This window comes from Propithecus coquereli, unplaced genomic scaffold (assembly GCF_000956105.1).
Source record: "Propithecus coquereli isolate 6110/MARCELLA unplaced genomic scaffold, Pcoq_1.0 Scaffold196, whole genome shotgun sequence".
NCBI lineage: Eukaryota > Metazoa > Chordata > Mammalia > Primates > Indriidae > Propithecus > Propithecus coquereli.
Window position 1 is genome coordinate 3,011,911 of NW_012144522.1, and position 20,290 is coordinate 3,032,200.

At 54.9% G+C, this 20,290-nt stretch overlaps 2 protein-coding genes across 2 annotated transcripts in view; both read left to right on the forward strand.

Moving 5' to 3' along the window:
• Positions 1-4,970: 4,970 nt before the first annotated feature.
• Positions 4,971-9,349, forward strand: ZNF444 (zinc finger protein 444). The gene is made up of 3 exons (XM_012643354.1): positions 4,971-5,292; positions 6,526-6,634; positions 8,240-9,349. The coding sequence occupies exons 1-3, from the start codon at positions 4,987-4,989 to the stop codon at positions 8,821-8,823; spliced, it is 999 nt and encodes a 332-aa protein (XP_012498808.1). The 5' UTR covers positions 4,971-4,986; the 3' UTR covers positions 8,824-9,349.
• The window catches only part of GALP (galanin-like peptide), a 53,078-nt gene continuing 41,875 nt past the window's right edge, over positions 9,088-20,290 (forward strand). Inside the window, exon 1 of the mRNA XM_012643352.1 lies at positions 9,088-9,126. Within this exon, the coding sequence (XP_012498806.1) occupies positions 9,088-9,126 (39 nt within the window). The remainder of the gene's footprint in view (positions 9,127-20,290) is intronic.

Genomic DNA, 20,290 nt, shown 5'->3' on the forward strand with positions numbered 1-20,290 from the left:
AACTGAGGAAGTGCTACTGGCATCTAGCGGAAAGAGGCAGAGATGCTGCTTAACGTTCTGCGTGGCACGGGGTGGCCCCCCCAACATGGAACTGTCCAGTCCCAAATGTCGTCAATGCCGAGGGTGGCACACTCTGGAGTACATGAACCAGGCTTCATCAAGCACTTTCTCTTTGCTGCACCACTTCTAACTCATGCTCCCAGCACCCTCTTGAGGGGACGGAGCTGTTATTAGTCCTATATGACAGGTTTACAGGTGGAGAAATTAAGCTCAGAGAGGGCAAGTCACACGTTCAAGGTCACACAGCTGATGAGTGGCAGAGCTAAAAGTGGAAGCCAGACAGCCAAGCTCTAGAGCCTGAGTCTTAGCCATGATGTTAGTCCAGCCTGCGTAGGTACTGGTGTCACGGGCTCTGGAGTTGGGTCTGTGTTTGACTCCTGGCTCTCTCACTCTCTGAGTGTCTATTTCTCCTTCTGTAAAGTGGGACCCACCTCCCCAACTCACAGGGCTGTTGGGAAGGTTGGGTGGGGCAACATAAGACATATGCCACTCGTTGCCTGACTCCTGAGGTGTGCCGGGCTCCTGGCTCTGGTCTGGATCATGCTATGCAGACAAAGACAGCTAGACAGCAGGGTTGCAGCTGCTTCGGCGCAGGTAGCACGGGGCACCTATTGCACAGGGGTGGATTTACATGGTGGAATGGCCTTATTTAATCACTCAGTATGTGCTTTCTTGGGGGCAGGCCCTGTGCTGGGTGACCTCAGGGACCCAGAGTAGTGTCCAACTGGGTCCTTTCCCCAAAGAGCGTACTTTCCGGACAGCCTGGGATGTGGGGACCTGTGGTCCCCACCAAGACTGCAAGCCGGGTCAGCTTGATGCCCGTGGCCTTGCTCTCTGGCTCAAATTGCTCTCTGGTTCCAGAGGAATCTTTTTCACAGCAGAGCAGGCTTCCGTGCAGCCTGTTCTGGCCCCTTCCTGCCTGCTCCCGGGTTAGTCAGTCCCAGAGTTGAAGGGTGGGTGGGAGGTGGCGCTGCGGGCTAGCTCTGGAGCCAGACAGACAAGGGTGGGTGAGTTCAGGCTCCGCCACTTATTAGCTCAGTGACTTCGGGCAAGATGCCTTCACTTTCTCCATCTGTAAAATGGGGTAATAATACCAGCCTCATGGGATTGGGCATCCTATAAACTCTCTTTGGGTGCCAGCCAGGCCACTGGGCTGGGAATAACATGGGTCTCTTGCCCTCATGGAGCTTAAATTCTCGTGAGGGAAGACACACACGTAAGGCAATTCCAGATCTTCTTAAATGATAAAAAAACATTAATAAGGGTGCGTGGTAGAGAGCAGCTGGGAGGAAGGGCGTGTGGGTGCAGCGTTAGAATGGGCGGGCTGGGGAGGCTCCCCAAGGGGGTAATTGCATTGGGACCTCGATGATGAGAAGGAGCCAGCTGAGCAAAGAGGCATCCAGGGGAAGGGAACAGCAAGTGCAAGGGCCCTGAGGTAGGAGCTGGCCTCAAGTCTCAGAGGATAAAGCGGGGCCAGTGTGGCTACAGTCCAGAGAACCGGGGAGAGAGGGCTGAGAGGTGAGGAAGCTGGGCAGGTGCCAGACAGCGCATGGGCTTGTGGCCGTAGTAAGGAGTTTGGGTTTTACGTTGAGTATCAGAGGAAGCAGTTGGAGGGTATTGAGCAGGGAAGTGACATAATATGGTTTACATTGAAGAAAATAAATCTTTGTCATTGCTGTGGAGTGATTTTACGCTAGGGTGGTAGCAGCAGGGAGACGCCCGGGGGCCTTGTGGCGGCCATCCCAGCGATAAGATGACGTCTGTGGTTAACAACGTGGCGGTCAAGAGCGCAGGCTCTGGAGGTGGACTATCTAGGGACCGTTTCAGCTCTGCCCCCGCAGCCTGTCTTAGTCTGGGCTGCTGTGACTAATCTCTGGGTGGCCTGTGAACACCTTTTGACTTCTCACAGTTCTGGGGGCTGGAGGTCTGAGATCAGGGTGCCAGCGAGGTCGGGTGGTGGTGAGGGCTCACTTGTGCGCAGCAGAAGGCCGCCTTCTTGTCGTGTCCTCACGTGGCAGAAAGTGGGGCGAGAGCTCTCTGGGGTCCCTTCTATAAGACACTCATCCCATTCATGAGCCTTCACCTCGTGACCTCGTCACCTCCGAAAGGCCCCACCTCCTAACACCGTCACCTTGGGGGCGAAGACTCCCTCACGCATTTGGAGGGCACGCAGCCATTCAGTCCACCGCATGCCCTGTACCTCTGAGCTAAAAGAGGTTCTCTCTTGATCTCTTTTCTGCCACAAAATGGGGTTGGCAGCGGAACCTGGAAAAGGGCAGCTGCAAGGACTCCAGCAGGTGTCGTGAGCGAGCACGCGGCCCGTTAACCTCCACCTTTGTGGGCGTCGCACATCCACGGAGTTTCTGTGACGTGAAGGTGTGGAGGGGCTCTCCGTCCTCCCGCAGTGCTCCCAGTATCGGGCCGGACCTGTAGAGTTTCTTTGCTTTGATGTAGCAAGAACAGGGGGTGGACCTTCCTGTGACGAGTCTAACGGACACTCTAGGTAGGACATTGTCGGTTTCCTGGTTTTCCTCTCATGGTCACTGCGTGGCTGTGGGGTCCACACAGCGCCTTCCCCCACGGCGGGGAGCTCCAGACACAGGGAGCCCTAACTGGCCCGCCTCCTATCAGGAGGAAAATCGTCCAAACACAGACTTCCTCCTAGACCTCACTGGCCAGAACCAGCTCACGCGTCCAGCCCGCTGCCTTGTGGTCAGGGGGACTTCCATAGAGTCCTGTGATGCAGGCCAAACTGCTGTAACAAAGAGACCCCAAGGTACAGCACCTCAAATATTAATAAGATAGAACTTACGCTTTTCTCATAACTGTCCAGCGGGGTTCTGGGACGGGTTGGTGCCTGAGCCCCGTGGAGTCATCGGTGTCCCTTGTGTCCTGGTCTTCCACCGCCCTTGAGGTCAGGTGTCAGCAGATTTTTTTATGTGAAGAGCCAGATAGTAAATATTTTGGCCTCGTGGGCAGCCTTGCAGGTGACCTGCCCTGCTGCAGCTGTGCCCTGGTAGCTCCAGAGCATCCATGGACTGTGTGTGAGCAGATGGGCGTTGCTGAGTGCTAATAACATTTTATTTTTAAAAAGCAGGCTGCTAGACCAGCGGTTCTCAAACATTTAGAAATCAGAACCCCTTTATACCCTTAAAAAATACTGGAGACCCTAAAGCGCTTTTATTTATGGGGGTTATATCTATTGATATGTGTCTTATTGGAAACTAAGACTGAGAAAATTTCAAAGTATTAATGCATTTAAAAATAGCGATAAGAAACTTTTCATACGTTAACATACATGATATTTTCTAAATGAAAAAATAACCATGTTTTTCAAAACAAAAAATTAGAAACACGGCATTATTTTTTCACACATCCATGTCTGACTCTGAAGAGAGCTGGGTCTTGTGTCTCCTTTTGCACTCAACCCGTGGCCACATGCCTTCTAGAAAACCCCGCCGTGTGCTCGCAAGAGGATGAGAGTGGAAGAGGCACATAACCTCTTAGTGTCATCATGGAAACAGTTCTGATGTCACAGAAACCCTGGGGGTCCCCAGGTCCCCTGTTCTAGGCCAGGGTTTCTCAACCTTGGGGCTGGGCCATTTGCAGCTGTGGGGGGCAAGCCCTGTGCTTTGTAGGGTGTCGAGCAGCATCCCCGGCCTCCACCCACCAGATGCCAACAGCATCACTCCCCCTCCTCCGCTGTCCCCACAGTCAGAAAACGTCTCCAGACTTTTCCAGATGTCCCCTGGGGAGTTCAGGACCACTGCTCTAGGCTATAACCATTATCCTCCCAGCCCAAGCCGTGGCCAGTCTGCGTTCCCGCCTTCAGGAAGGGGAAGGAGAAAGACGAGGGCAGGTGGCTTCCTTGGGGGATGGAGGTATCGCAAAAAGGGGAGAGGGGCAGATGGGTGCTGGGGAACTCTTGGCGGTCTGCCACATTCGCTAACACTCGCAGGTGACCGGGGATCCGTCACTGTAGTGGCGTGTTTGGGCTGTGCTGTGGACTGAGTGTTTGTGACCCTCCCCCCAGTTCATCCCCACTGTGACCGTGTGAGGAGGTGGGGCCTTGGCAGGTGACGAGGTCATGAGGGTGGAGCCCTCACATATGGGATTAGTGCCCTATGAGAAGAGGCACTCTCTCTGCCGTCCGCCGTGCGAGGACACAGGAGGTGGCCGTCTGCAACCCGACGGTGCTGGCACCTTGATCTTGGAGTTTCAGCCACTAGAACTGTGAGAAATGAATGCCTGTTGTTCGTAAGCCACCCAGTCTGTGGTACTTTGTCATAGCAGCCTGTTGTTTAATTCTGGGGGCCGGAAGCCCGAGGGCAGGGTGCCAGCACGGTTGGTGGCAGACTGCCTCCGCCCGGTGTACTCGCGTTGGCAGAGAAAGGTCCCTGGTGTCCCTTCCTCCTGTAGGGCCACAGTCCTATTGGATTAGGCCCCCGCCCTTAGGGCCCCGTGTAACTTCACCTCCTTCCGGGCGCGTCTCCAAGACAGTCACACTGGGAGAGCTTCAGTACATGAATTTTGGGGGGACACAGTTCGGTCCTAGCAGTGAGTGAGGAAGAGGTTGGGGGTGGCTCTTGAGTAGGACCCCCAAGTGCGTGTCCCAGGGGTCGCAGGGCCGGGCCCATGGTCGGGGCGGAATGAGTCAGGTGTGGGCCGTGCCGGGGGGACCTCGCGGCGGCGCCAGGGCCAGGGCCGTTGCCGCCCTTGGCGTATGTTCTTGTCGAGTCCTCACGCGAGGCGCGGAGGCGCCTGGGTGACCCCGGGAGGGGCAGGCCCGGGGCGTGCCCCTGCCCGGTCCAGGAGGGGGCGCTACTGTCACTCTTCCGTCAGCCCGGCTCTCGGGCAGGAAACCGAGGCTCCGCGGGCGTCTCACCCTCCGACTCCCGCCGCAGGCTGCCGTCGCACGAAGGCCCCATGGAGGCCGCGGCCCCGCCGGTGAAGCAGGAGGCCCGGGCCGAGGGCCTGGCCCTGGACTCGCCGTGGCACCGCTTCCGCCGCTTCCACCTGGGCGACGCGCCGGGCCCGCGCGAGGCGCTGGGGCTGCTCCGCGCCCTGTGCCGGGACTGGCTGCGGCCCGAGGTGCACACCAAGGAGCAGATGCTGGAGCTGCTGGTGCTGGAGCAGTTCCTGAACGCGCTGCCCGCCGACACGCAGGCCTGGGTGTGCAGCCGGCGGCCGCAGAGCGGCGAGGAGGCCGTGGCCCTGCTGGAGGAGCGCTGGGTGAGCGGCGGGCGGGCGCGCGGGGCGGGGAGCCACCAGGTGGGGACGCTTTGGCACAAGCCCAGGGGGAGCAGCCCACGCGGGACGCCCTCGATCCCAGCACCGGTTGCCTCTGGCCGATCATCCAAAAGGATCTGAAACCAGTAAAACGTGAGAACAGGGGTTTGAGGCATATAACTCACAGGCCAACTCTCATCCATCGGCACCAGAATTCCCACCTTCTTGGAGGCGTGGGCTTGAGAAGGGATGTGAGCAGTGCGAGGAGCCCCAGAGCAGAGTCAGTCTGAAACTTCTCTTTTTTTTTTTTTGAGACAGAGTCTCACTCTTTTGCCTGGGCTAGAGTGAGTGCCGTGGCATCAGCCTAGCTCACAGCGACCTCACACCCCTGGGCTCAAGCAATCCTCCTGCCTCAGCCTCCCGAGTAGCTGGGACTACAGGCATGCGCCACCATGCCCGGCTAATTTTTTCTATATGTTTTTAGTTGTCCGGCTAATTTCTTTCTATTTTTAGTAGGGACGGGGTCTCGCTCTTGCTCCGTCTGGTTTCGAACTCCTGAGCTCAAACAATCCGCCCGCCTCGGCCTCCCAGAGAGCTAGGATTACAGACGTGAGCCACCGCGCCCGGCCCTGAAACTTCTTCTTTAACTTCCCGGCTGGTGCTGTCCTGCTCAGCAGCCATCCCGCCGCCTGAGCTGGGAAAAGTTCTGTTTCTGAGCTTAGTTTCCTCTTTTTTGGAGTTAGAAATAGCGTACGTGTTCTGCATGTTGTTAAGGAGTCTGCGCTCTATCCAAAGGGCGGGAAGAAGCTAAAGTAAGATTTAAAGCAGGTGTATTAGTTAGCAGTTGGTGCATGACAAACCACCCCAAACTTAGGGACTTAAAACAATAAACGCCTATCATCTCAGAAGTTTCCCTGGGTCAGGAGTTCGGGAGCGGCTCAGGCGGGAGGGCCTGGCTCAGAGTCTGTCGCGAGGTCACAGTGCGGTGTGGCTGGGCTGTCATCGGAAGGCTGGCTGCTTCCAAGAGGGCTCCCTTGCCTGGCGGTGGGCAGGAGGCCGCAGTTCCTCGCCGTGGCCTCTGCGTAGGTGGGCTTGAGCCTCCAACATGGCAGCTGGCTTCCCCTAGGGCAAATGATAGGATTTGACGCCTGGGTAAAGGCGGTGGGGAGGGAGAGGGAGAGAAATACATGCCAGTATCAGCTTTCTCAATTTGGAATGTGGTATCTCTCATTTCAGGGACCAGCGACCTCCCCAGAGCAGTCTTCAGCGACGGGGGCACCTCGGGATGTGGCAGAAGGCTCTGGGGTCGGTGTTGGAAAGGAGGAGAGTGGGCTGATTCCCCTAGGTGAGCGGCTGCTCCCTCGCCCCGCGTTCTTGCTGTCTCCCCACCAGGGCCCTTCGTCTCTCACCTGAGCCAGGGATGGATGACCCACTATCACTCTCCTGTTCAGTGAATGACCCTGGCACCAGGGCTAGAGCTGCCATGGACGTCCCCTGTCCTGGAGGAGCTCATGGCATGTGGGGTCAGAGTTAGGAGGGCAGGTCAGTTGCAGGGTGGTGAGTGCCCCATGATCAGTATCGCCTGTGGGCGTGAGCCAGGGACTGCCCGGCCAGCTCACTGGAACCCCACAGCAACCCTTCTGGAGACGTGGCATTATTGTCACATTCTCCCATCCAGTGCTAACCAGGCCCGACCCTGCCCAGCTTCCGAGATCAGACGAGATTGGGCGCATTCAGGGTGGTGTGGCCGTAGACTGCTATCACATTCTGTAGCTACAGAAACCCTGGCACAGAGAAACGAAGGGACTTGCCCAGTGCTGACAAAGCCACGATCCTACCTAGGTAGTCTGAGTGTTTACGGCCAGTGCTCCGTGAAGGGGCAGCCTCCCCCGTCACAGGAACGTCCCAGAATCGCTCTCATTGGCTCCAGTGGAGTCACTTGCTCTTCCCGGCCCAGTCGCTGCGGCTGGGGGTGCTGTGCTCTTGCGCCAGCGGCTGCACCTGGCGCCCACACCCGCCCTTGGAGCTGGCTCCATCCTGGCACACTGGCTAGGGAGAGGGGAGCACCATGGCGCACCTCTAAGAAGGACGGTAGAGCAGGCAGTGGAAGGCAGGAAGACGGTTCTGGCAGCTGGTGCGGAGCTGAGTGCTGGGAGGTCAGCTGCAGCCTTTCAGCTGGGAGAGCATCTGTTGAGCTGAGCTCAGGAAGTTCAACAGATAAAACAAAGTTGGTTTATCTCCCTGGAACTCCGCAGAGCAGAGTGAAAGCCAGGAGAAAGGAAATGTTCTCCACCCAACTTAGCCATCCCCACTTCCCACTTCCCATTTGTCTACCCAGATACCCACTCAGACACCTACCCACCCCCACCCCCTCCTGCCTCATACAGCTCCCACCCGCCTATCTGTCCCTCCACCACTGGCCTGCCATCCGCCAGCCATCTGCCCTTCTACCCGCTAGTCATCTGTATACCCCCTTTCTTCACCCATTCACCCATCCCCACCCCCTCCTCACACCAACCCATCCACCCATCATCCATCCATCATCCATCCATCTATCATGCATCCATCATCCATTCATCTAGCATCCACCCATCATCCATCCATCCATAATCCATTCATCATCCATCATCGATCATCCCATCATTCTTCCATCATCCATCCATTTGTTCCTGCATCCCTAATCCATCATCCACCCATCATCCATTTATCTGTCATCCATCCATCATCCACCCATCATCCATCCATCCATAATCCATTAATCATCCATTCATCCATCCGTTATCCATTCCTCATCCATCATCGATCATCCCATCATCCACCCATCATCCATCCACTATGTGTTGGGCATTGACCGCACCAGGCGCTGTGCTCGGTACAGAGGACCCCAGCATTCCCCAGCGACGCGGGGTCGTCCCTCATGCAGCCCTGACTCTGTGCCTTTACCCGGCAGGAGACACAGCCCCTGGGGCTGAGGTGCCAGCGTCGGGGGACTCCCAGGCCGTGCGCCCCTATAAGCAGGAGCCTGGCAGTCCCCCATTGGCTCCGGCGGCTCCTGGCCTGCCCGCCTTCCTGGCAGCCCCGAGCAGTACCTCCTGCCCGGAGTGCGGCAAGACGTCCCTGAAGCCAGCCCATCTGCTGCGCCACCGGCAGAGCCATTCCGGCGAGAAGCCGCACGCCTGCCCCGAGTGCGGCAAGGCCTTCCGGCGCAAGGAGCACCTGCGGCGCCACCGCGGCACGCACCCCGGCAGCCCCGGGCCGGCCCTGCGCCCACTGCCTGCGCGCGAGAAGCCCCACGCGTGCTGCGAGTGCGGCAAGACCTTCTACTGGCGCGAGCACCTCGTGCGCCACCGCAAGACGCACTCCGGCGCGCGGCCCTTCGCCTGCTGGGAGTGCGGCAAGGGCTTTGGGCGCCGCGAGCACGTGCTGCGCCACCAACGCATCCACGGCCGGGCGGCGGCCAGTGCCAGTGTGCAGGCGGCGGCAGCGCCGGGCCCCGAGGGCGGGGGGCCCTTCCCACCCTGGCCCTTGGGGTAGTGGCCCGCACCAGGGGCCACCCCTCCCTCCAGCGCTTTCTCCGCTCAGCCCCCGCCTTTCCCTCTTGTCTGAGCTTGGCTGCGCCTGCTGGCTCTGCCTCAGCCTGTCCTGTCCCTGTCTCACCTCCACCCTCCCTGTTCTCCGTTCCTGGTTTCTCCTATCCCCACCCTGTGAAGGGTGCCCCCTCCGGGTGGTCTTCTCCCTCCACTCCTCTCTCTCTCTGCCCAGCCTCCCTCCCCCGCAGCCCCGCGCTGGAGAGCTGAGATGGAGGCCCTGGGCCCCAGCGCGGAGAAGAGGAACTCGGTGAGGGCAGCAGCCCGGGCCCCCTTGGTGAAGCGAGGATGGCGGAGAGGGGTCTGCATCTTGTCCCTGTGAACCCCTCCCCCAGGGCAGGTGGGGTCAGGGGAGGGGAGGGGCGTTGCTTCCAGCGCTGGACTGGCCGTGGGCTCTGGGTTTCCCCGTCCTCCCTGTGACCCAGAGACATGAGATGGACAGACGTGCCTGCTCGCTGGGGACGATTCACCAGCATCCAGAGAGTAATAAAGTCACTCAGTGTGTAGACCGAGTCTGAGGCTCTGTCTGACAAGGCTGCCCTCCGGGGCTGAGCATCTGGGGCACAGCGGCTCTGGGGTTCCCTTTCTTGTCCCCCTCTCAGACCCTCCAGGCGTGAGGGAGGCCCAGGGAGTCCGGGCTCGGCCCTGGGAAGCAGCTCAGGAGTGCTCGGGCGGGAGTGGGCTGTCCCCACCTGCGTCCTCCAGAGGCGCAGTGAGGCTCACGGAAGGGCCCGGCCAGCACCCCATGGACTCGGTCTGCATCTGAGCCCCTCAGCTCCCTGGCCGTGTGCCTTACGCAGGGCAGCGTCCACATCCATCAGTGATAACAGTGGTTTTCCACCTCCTGTGCTAAGGGGTTACTTTGGCTGGGCCACTCCATTTCACCGGGGAGCTCAAATGTCAGTGTCAGTAGGTCTCTCTGGTGGCCCATTTTGCCAAGAGAGGAGTTCAACAGCTGGGGGCAAGGTGCAGCCTGGCAGCTGTGGGGCAGGGGCGGGGGCCCGGGGGTGGCTCACTGTTGGGTGCAGGCTTTGGCCAGGCCTGTCTTTTTAGGGTGCCATCTCGGCCCTGTCCTTGGCTCAGCATGGAGTCCTGGAGTCCAGACCCTGGTTCCTTCTCTCCAGGTAGGAAACCTCCAGCTTCCACCAGGTGCAGTGGCTTTGGACAGTGGAAAAGGAGAGATCTGAGTCTGCCCATTCCTCACTGAGGCGTGACCAGCCCTCCTGGGTCGAGCTTCACCCTGGTCTCTTGGCTCCTGTGCTCCCAGTGCCGGAGCCTGGCCAGGGTGCTGAGGCTGAACCCTCCACGAGTCACTGCTGTCCTCTTTGCATCCTCAGCTCTTGGCCCAAAGTCCAGAACTGGTGCATCTGACTGGTAAAACCAGGTTACGGCCAAGCCCTAGCTGCAGGGGAGTCTGGGAAAGCAACAGCTGGACTGTCCAGCATTTACAGCTGGAGCCCAGCTCTACCTTCCAAGCCTCGGGGGCAGGAAAGGGTCTGGGTGCTGGGCAGTGTTAAGGAAGACAGGTGACTGCTGCGGGCACCCGAGGCAGACCGCTAGTCCTCAGCGTCCTCCTTGTAAAGCCAGGCTAATAACGCCCCTTTGGGAATGTAAGGTAATGAACAGAGAGTGCTTGCCCGGGCTCGGGGCCTTTTTATGCAGCATCCTCTTTTTGCACTGAGAGGTCCCTGTGACCAGGCCGCTGTGTAGCAGAGAAAGCAGGCTTGGAGGAGGGATGTCACCTGCTGTGGGTCCTCACGACGGGACTGGGAGGAACATGGGAAGTGAGAGGTTGGGGACGCTGGGCCAGGCTGGGTCTGAGGACGGGTTCTGATAGTAACAGCAGACACGGAGTGAGCACCGTGGGCCAGACCCTGCAAATGCTTAAATCTGTCAGCTCATTCATTCCTCATCACCAGCCAGTGAGGCAGGCACTGTTGTCCCACCATTGTGGCCCAAAGTGCCCTGTGACCTGCAGGACAGATAGGGAAACTGAGGCACCGACAGAGCAGGTGCCTGGCCCACGCTGGCGGATCTGAACCCCACAGGCAGAGAGAGTACTTACTCCAGCTCCTAACAGCGCGTCGGCCGGCCGGTGTGGGCTGTCGCGGGCTCCATCCCTTTCTTCTGAAAAGCTCCTCCAGGCCCTGCTTCCCTCTGGGGACCCCAGCAACACATACGTGTGCTCACACACACTTCCTGCGTCCAGCCCTGGAGGGACAGTCAGCAGGCTGTTCTGTGGGCAGTCCGGGTGAGCCTCCGTTGTGGTCAGTGTTGGAGGAGCTGGGGAAGAACACCCCCGGGAGGATGAAGTGCTCCCCCCAGCCCCAGGCCAGGGGAGCTTTGGTCCAACACCCGATGGTGGGTGGTGGGCGTGGTGGGCCGTGCCTTCGCCAAGACTTGGATGGGGAGGGGATTCCTGCAAAACAAAGAAATACCCTCCACACAGGCAGTAGGAAGCTTTGGGACACCTGCTGACGCAGGCAGAACAGTCTCCAGCACTTTGTCAAGACTCATGAGCACACGGCACGGCCCGGTGAGCCCACTCCCCCCGCCCCAGCCAGAGACGCACGGATGCGCGGGAAGGCGTGTGAGGGGCCGGTCCTCTCAGTGCGGCTTGGATGGCAGAGAATCAGAGCGACGTAAACATCCATTACTGGGAGAGGGGGAACACACGTTATTCAGGAAAAGGCCAAAAATTTGGAAATAGGCAAAACGTCAATTGTGCAACTTTATAAAACTCTAGATTGTTTTTAAAACAGTCCAGCCTGAAGGTCAGACGGCTCTTGGGAAATGAAACTTTGCCTGACAGTTGCTTGCAGGCTGGGTGGCTCCCCACTCTGAAGCTTGGACAAAACTGGCAAGCTGCGGTGACAGTTTTATTCCGGCAGAAAAGATGGCCCCAGAGGTCACGGTTTGGCTGCTGTGCAGGACATGAGCCAGTGTCAGCGCAGCGGGCTGCCTCCGCGCCGCTTCCCCACCGCCGACTCCGCAGCCCGGTTCTCGAGATGTGCACCGACTTTCTGCTAGTTTGTCGTAAATGTGCCGAATAAAACATTGGCACATGCCTGTTACCCGTTTTTATGAGAATTGCTTTTAAAAATTACGACCTTATGACACTGCTGAGTACTACCAGAGGTTGCAGGCAACGAACCGTGGGTGCACACGGTGACGCGAGCAGATCTTTAAGACGTCGTGCTGTGTGGAAGGGGAAAAAAAAAGAAACATAAGGAGAGCTGTAGTGCCACCCCATGCACAAAGCGACACAGCAGATCCTTACATAAAAGCAGTAAAATTCAAGGGTGCGCATCCAATACGTAAGCGGTTACTTGTGGGAGGGGGAGAATGGAACAAGCAATGGAAACACAAAAGAGGAATGTCACAGATGCGAAACGAGAAGGGCTCTGCCCAGAGCGCTGGCCGTGGCTGGAGGGATGCGACGGACACACAGCCGCATCTGGAAAGAAGACTAAGCAAATAAACCGGCGACTTTCTCCTGCTAGTATCTGCTCCGATGGAGCCAGGTGGCGTGAGAGCCCTCCTGTGACCCACGGGCCACCAAATTTACGGCCACTGTCATATAGACAATCCTTTTTACATCAACTCCAACGCTGCAGACCAGGAAATCTGGGCTGTGGTTTGGAAGGCTGGGCCTTGACTTCCTTGCTTCTGCCTTTGTTGACAGGGGTGAAATTCTTGCCCATAGAGGTCCCTGTGGGAACCTACTGGTGGCCATAGGCTCCGTGTTGGCCCCAGTGGTGGCTTCCTTCCCTTCCTCTCCTTAGGGTTCTCTGGGGGGGGGGGGGGGCACCTGTCGGGACCCAGCTGAGGTAAGTTGATGTCACTCAAACTCCCCTCCGCTTGTGCAAAACACAAGTTTGGTGGAGCGCAAAGCTTCCTCCTACCAGCTCACAAAAACGGTCACTCAATATTCAGGAAATTTTTTTGGTGAGCTCATTATTAAACTGTTGGTATCTTGAAATCAGCCACGATGGAACATTTACGCCATGGAGTTTGGCAAATGCTACCAGTACAGGCATTTTTAACTTTAATTTTATTTATTTATTGCATATGGAATTGTCACGATGGGAGAGGGGCGTCACATGGCAGCCACAGACGTTTGGTCCATAGGGATCTCTTTGTAACTAGTAGAAGACAGTGGATCAAACAATAAAACGGATAAACAGACTACACAGTACAATGTGATCGATTTCACTAGAAAAGGGAGGGGGACTGACGGCATACCGGCGTGCGCATTTGCAGTTTTTAAAACAGCGGAGGTTGAATCATGGTTTCCAGGTGGAGGCGGGTGGGGTGTGAGCGGTGGTCCAAGGGTACGAAGTTTCAGGGAGGCAGGAGAATAAGTTCTGGCGAGCTATTGTACGGCACGGTGACCAAAGTTAACAATAATGTAACGCACACTTGAAAATTGCTGGGAGAGTAGATTTTTAAATACTTCCACTGAACACCAAGAAAAGTCTGTGAGGGGCAGGACATGTTAACCGGCCTGAGTTAGTCATTCCACGGCATAGGCACAGATCAGAACCACATTGTGCCCCATAAATACATTGAATTTGCATTTGTAAATTTCTTTTCCTTCTGTTATTTTATTTTTAATTCTTTTTTAAATTGATGCAGTAATTGTACATGCTTACGGGGTACACAGTGATGTTCCGGTGTATGGAGAGTACAGTGACAGGATCAAGGTAATTAGCATATCCGTTGTCTCAAACATTTACCATTTCTTTCTGTTGGGAACTTTCAACATCCTCCTTCTAGCTATTTGAAACTGTATGTTATTGTTAACTATAGTTATCCTATAGTGCTATAGAACCCTGGAACTTATTCCTCCTTTCCAGCTGTAATTTTTTTTTTTTTTTTGAGACATAGTCTTGCTCTGTTGCCCGGGCTAGAGTGCCGTGGCGTCATCCTAGCTCACAGCAACCTCACACTCCTGGGCTCAAGCGATCCTCCTGCCTCAGCCTCCCGAGTAGCTGGGACTACAGGCACACACCACCATGCCCCGCTAATTTTTTTTCTATATATATTTTTAGTTGTCCAGATAATTTTTTTCTATTTTTAGTAGAGACGGAATCTCACTCTTGCTCAGGCTGGTCTCGAACTCCTGACTCCGAGCCATCCTCCCGCCTCGGCCTCCCAGAGTGCTAGGATTACAGGCGTAAGCCACCGCGCCCGGACCTCCAGCTGTAATTTGTGTCCCCTAACAAATCTCTCCCTCTCCCTCCCTGCCCCACCCTACCCCGCCCCATGAGTGTGTGAGATGCTGGATATGTGAATTAGCCTGATTTAATCATTGCACACCCTATACAGATAGCAACACATCACATTGACCACCATGAGTATGTTGAATTTGCATTTGTAAATGTTTCAAAAATTTAAAATAACGAGTAAACAAATGAATAAAATAAAGCCCATCCTAAACGTCCCTGAGCCGAAGATAGGGCGCCATCCGCACACTGCCTGGCAAGAACGTTCCAGGCAGAGCCAGCAGCAGAATGTTCTCTTTCCCGTGCCTGTCAATATCCCACCCTTTCAGTTCTGCTGATGTCATCTGTGCACCTGCAGGGAGAGCGATAGCTAGCAAGGCGCCACTCACCCCTGTGGATGAAGGAGCCCTCCCTTCCCACACACCTGTCTCCAGTGTACCCGTCTCCCAAACTCCTTCCCATCGACAGTCAGGAGAGGTGCAGGCATCTCTGTCCTCTGTTGTATTTTTCACGGTTTGTTGCCTGTTGCCTCTGCAAGGCTGAGACATCGCTCATTTCACCTACTCCCCATTGTCACCGCTGTCCTTGGCCAAACCCCAGGACCTTCTCCGGCCCTGGCCTGCTCTCGTGAGTCAGCCCCGCGTCATCCTCTCGGCCCGCCCGTGCACATGCAGCCCAGCATCCACGATGTTGGCAGCGCTCAAGTGCCTCCTCGGCCCACCGTTCCAACTCAGCTTGACTTAGCCCAGAAATGTCCTTAGAATCGCCACTGAAAATGTCTCTTCCTGACTGCAGACTCCTGTCCTGTTACCTCTTCGACATCTGACTCTTTCTGAAATCACTGAAATCATGATATTCAACCTCCCCAACCCATCCCTCTTTGAAAACTTGAGAATTCAGGCTGAGGAAGGAGGATGGCTTGAGCCGAGAGGATCGAGGCTGCAGTGAGCTTTGATCACACCACTGCACTCCAGCCTGGGCAGCACAGCAAGACCCCATCTCTGAAAAAATAACTAACTAAAAAAAAAAAAGAAAAGAAAGCCTAAGAAGTCAACCCCTCTGGTTCAATAATTCGATTCGGTCTTTCCCCCACATTTACAGTGCTTGGGTCTTTCCCAGCTCTTCTCACTAACCTTCTCTCAAATCTGTAACTGTCTCTGGCCAGGCGCGGCGGCTCACTCCGGGAGGCTGAGGCAGGAGGATCACTTGAGCCCAGGAGTTGGCGGTTGCCGTGAGCTAGACTCTGTTTCAAAAAAAAAACTAACCTTTTCAAAAGAAACGAGAACGTTTCTGTCGTGCTAGTGGAACTGAAAACTCGTACGCTGTTGCTGAAAGGCAATTTGGAAATACATGGTAAGAATCTCAGAATGTGTACAACTTCTGACTGAGCTACTTTTCCTCTAGCACTAGAACCTAAAGAATTCATCGGGAATGTGTAAGACTATTTAGCACCGAGGCGTTCGTTGCTTATTTCAGGTGACTGGGCGTGGAACCTAAGATGCCGCCTACGCGGTGGTGAGGAAGCTGGCTGCGGAGTCAGCCAGTCCGCGGCGAACCACCCGCGAGCTGTGATCTCGGGCGTGCTATTTCAGTTCTGGAAACTGCGTGTCCCCTCTGTGACATGGGGATTACAGTGGCATCCACATTATAGGGCTATTTTGTTTGCATCATAAATGAGATAGTTTATATGAAGCTGTTAGCACAGTGCCTGGCATGTATAGAAAGGCCCGATACCTACGCTACCCTTTTTATCACCCGCTTAGCATCGCTCCCTCCGGAGATTTTTACTCCATTCCCTTAACTCTGAGAGACGGTATGAATCTGATCTGAGGTGCAAATATTTTCCCTGACCCTCTCTCTTCGTCTGTTTTATCCATTCATCCATCCATCTATCCATCCACGTAGATATCTAGCTATGTAGCTACGTAGCCAGATCCCCTATTTCTTTTTTTTTTTTTGAGACAGAGTCTCACTGTGTTGCCTGGGCTAGAGTGCCGTGGCGTCATCCTAGCTCACAGCAACCTCAGACTCCTGGGCTCAAGCGATCCTCCTGCCTCAGCCTCCCGAGTAGCTGGGACTCCAGGCATGCGCCACCATGCCCGGCTAATTTTTTCTATGTATTTTTAGTTGTCCGGCTAATTTCTTTCTATTTTTGGTAGAGACGGGGTCTCGCTCTTGCTCAGGCTGGTCTTGAACTCCTGACCTCAAGCGATCCTCCTGCCTCAGCCTCCCAGAGTGCTAGGATCACAGGCGTGAGCCACCGTGCCCGGCAAGATCTCCTATTTTTTGTTACTTCCTAAGTAGCAGGCATTGTTCTAAATACTTTAAGTGTATTGATTCATTTAGTCTTCACAAAACTCTTAAGGCAGGTCTAACTAAGGTCCTACATTATTATTTAACTATGTAGCTTTCAATTATCTTTCATATCTATCTATGTATCTGATTATCATCTATCTTTCATATCTACCTAGTTATCATCTGTCTCCATCCTCTATCTTTCATGTCTACCTGTCTGTCATCTGTTTTTCATGTGTATCTATCACCTGTCTGTCTGTCATCTGCCTCTTTCATCTTTCTATCCATAATCTTTTATATATCTGTCTCTCAGCTATCTCATATCTACTTATCTATCATTCCATCATCTATCTACCTATCTCTATCTACCCACCCTCTGTTCATCTCTCTCTCCCCTGTCTCTCTACATTTCTCTGTTTCTCCTCACTCAGGATGCTCAAGTGGACGAGAACAGAAGGGAGGAAAACCCAGCCCTCCTGCTCCCTGCCCCCGTTTCCACCTCTGTCTCTCAGTTTACAGCCTTCACCCCGTCGGTACGGACATATGTTATGAATTGGGAACAGGCTGAATCCTCCTACCTCGTTTCTCCAAGTACTCGACGGGAAATAGGCGGAGTGAGCGATCAGTTCCTCGGGTGTCGATGGGTGTTCTCAGGGGGCTGGGTAAGGAGAGGGGATGCAGAGAAGTGTCTCAGTCACGATGCCAGAGAGATGAAGATGAGCACACAGCGTCTCCATAAGCCCGAAGACTGCTGGGGGTGGGCAAAGACCCAGCCCTGCCCCTGGGCCTGCGACATTCCCAGCCAAGGGCTACTAGTAAACCCTTCCTACTTTCTAGAAAATCTGTCTCCCTGAGGCTTCGAGCTTTGGATTTTGTGGCTCTTCCTGGTGATAGCTGAGACGAGAGCCCGCACACCGCACGCCAGGTGCTGATTTTCATTCTAAGCGTTACAGACGTAGTTTTAAGAAAAAGGAAAAGGAAACGTCTCAGCGCCACGCAACTTACATTCTCACAGGGAGACACAATACAATTGGAAGCACTTGAGCCGGCGAACTGTGGGGAGTGCAAGAAGAAGACACCCAAACGGGGCCGGGAGTACGATGGGGCCGCTACTTTAGGTTTTTGACTGGGGACGGTCCCTGTGCAAAGTTGTCTTGATGAGTTCAGGCCTGAGGATGAGAGAATAGAGTCCTGGCATTTGAGGCTGAAGGAGGGCGAGATCTCAGGGTATTTCAGGAGTGTCGGGGAGGCTGGTGCGGTGGGAGCCCAGAGCGCAGGGGAGATTGGGGAAGAGGTGAGACCGGAGAGGCGGGGGCTGGGTCAGGAGGGTATTTGGGGCCGTGGAAAAGGGTGCGGATTTTATTCTGGCCAGAAGAGGAAGCCTTTGGAGGATTTTAAGCAGGGAAGTAACCAGGTTGGGTCCCCATATAATGGACTCAGCCCCGGAGCTGTCAAGAAAATGGATTTTGGGGGGAGCAGGAAGTCATCCCTCCGCAGCCCAGGACGAGGCGGAGAGATGTCGGCAGATCTGAGATCTGCTCCGGAGTCAGAGCCAACAGGCCTCGATCTGGATTCGGAGGGAGAGAGGGATCGGCAACAGATGGAAATGGCCGGGGAGGCATGAATCTGGGAGGAGTCAGGGAATTGGACCACAGTTGTCTCCTCTTGTCATCAGTTTCCAGAATTTTGAATGTCAGAGACCAGAGAAGAAAACCGGACACTGCCTGGGGTTGTTAGCTCTCCATTTTCCAACTAAGAACATTAAAACACAGGAAAAAATTACCATAATTTCATAAAAGGATGGATGTTTAATTACCAAAAAGAAAAATCTAATCCCATACAACCCCCTAAGAGTGGGGAACCTGAGGCCCTGGGGCCACACACAGCCTTCTGGATTCTTCAGCGTGGCCTTTTGACTGAATCCAAGTTTTACAGATCAATCTTTTCATGCTGCGAAGTTTGGATGCAGTCGAGGGGCCACACTTGGAGACCCAGAGGACCACACGTGGCCTTGAGGCCACAGGTTCTCCACCCCGCACAGCTGAAGTCGTATCTTTAGAATGGGACCTCGTTTGGAAATAGTGTCGTTGAAGATGTGATTGGTTGAGATGAGATGACACCACACGGGGGTAGGGTGGGTCCCTGCTCCAATGAGACCAGTGTCCTTATAAGAAGATGCCCCGTAAAGACAGAGACACAGGGAAGATGCCACGCGAGGACGAGGACAGGGACTGGAGTTATGCAGCTGCAAGCCTAGAGTCCCCGCATCTTGCCAGCAAGCCACCGGGAGCCAGGAAGTAACAAGGAAGGATCCCCCACAGGCTTTACAGGAAACAGGCCCTGCCCGCACCTTCCTTTGGGAATTGTAGCCTCCAGAGCTGTGAGAAAATAGACTTCTGCTGTTTTAAGCCCCTGTGCGGCAGCCCTGGGAAATGAGTACACCTCGGCTGGCTTGTGTCCAGCGTCGTTTTTCCTCTTGGCCCAGGTGGAGGGCTGCTTCTCTGAGCGCAGCGCTTCTCCGTGCTGAACGCAAGGGCGGCAGGGCTGCCCAGCAGGTGTGGGGTCGACAACTAACGCCGTCCGCCAGAGGGCCCGAGAGAGCACCGAGACCCAGAGTAGACACAAGGTCTTACTCCTGAGCGGACCCAGGCAGCCCACTGGCCGACAGCGGGCACGAGGAAGAAGGCTGTCCTGTCTGCCCAAGAGAGGTAGCGAAAAGGCGCAGAGAGCTAGTGGCTCTACGGGGATTTGTCTTGGGAACGTAGCACAGCTGATGTCCAGAGCTTGATGGGGACCAATGTGTCCCTGAGGGGACCGGCGGGAGGGACGGCAGCACAGAGGACTGGCTGCTCTTGACGCTTTGGTCTTATGAGCCCCTGGCCCACCCCATGAAAGTGCAGACGCGACGAGGGCGTGCGAGCTGCTCTCCCAGGAAGCGTTCAGCGCACATCACGGAAATCCAGCTCACCTAGCAGAACTGAGATGCTCTCCGATTTCCCTTTTGATTTCTTCTCCGGCCCATTGACTGTTTAAGTGTCTTCTTTAATTTCCTTCCATATATTTTCAGGCAACAAAAACAAAAATAAACAAGTAGGGCTACATCGAACTAAAAAGCTTCTGTACAGCAAAGGGAATGGTCAACAAAATGCAAAGGCAACGTACGGAATGGAAGAAAATGTTTGCTAACCATATATCTGAGAAGGGGTCAACCTTCAAAATATATAAGGAACTCACACAACTCCACAGCAAAAAACTAAATAACCTGACTTAAAAACAGGCAAAAGACTTGAATAGATATTTTTCCAAAGAAGATGCAAAAATGGCCAATGGGTATATGAAAAGGTGCTCAACATCACTAATCATCAGGGAAATGCAAATCAATACCGCAGCAAGATACCACCTCACTCCAGTTAGAATGGCCATTATCAAAAAGATGAGAGGGTGGGTGCAGTGGCTGACCCTGTAATCCTGGCACTTTGGGAGGCTGAGGCAGGAGGATCGCTTGAGCCCAGGAGTTGGAGGCTGCAGTGAACTATGATGATGCCACTGCATTGCAGCCTGGGCAACAGAGGAGACCCTGTCTCTAAAAAAACAAAAGAAATAAAGTTAACATCACCGGTGCTGTGGTAGGACACATGTGGAGGGCACGACAGCTTCTGTGGGTTTTCTGCCAAACGTGCAGTACCAGACTCTAAAGATGAGCAGATAAACCCAAGTACACAAGTTGAGAAGCATCCCACGAAATGAATCACCTCTCGCCTTTACTGTTCAAAAGCGTTAAGGTGATGAAAGTCAAAGAGAGTGGAAGAATTCCAGATTACAGGAGACTAAAGAGGCATGATGTGGAATTTTTTAAAATTCTAATTAAGAATTTTGCAGTAGGCTGGGTGC

What these genes read in the sequence shown, in the direction of transcription:
- ZNF444 (XM_012643354.1), top strand. Translation starts at nt 4,987, where the DNA reads ATGGAGGCCGCGGCCCCGCCGGTGAAGCAGGAGGCCCGGGCCGAGGGC. An exon ending in CCCTGCTGGAGGAGCGCTGG is followed by an intron (nt 5,293 to 6,525) that starts GTGAGCGGCGGG and finishes CTCTCATTTCAG; the next exon opens with GGACCAGCGACCTCCCCAGA. An exon ending in GAGTGGGCTGATTCCCCTAG is followed by an intron (nt 6,635 to 8,239) that starts GTGAGCGGCTGC and finishes TTTACCCGGCAG; the next exon opens with GAGACACAGCCCCTGGGGCT.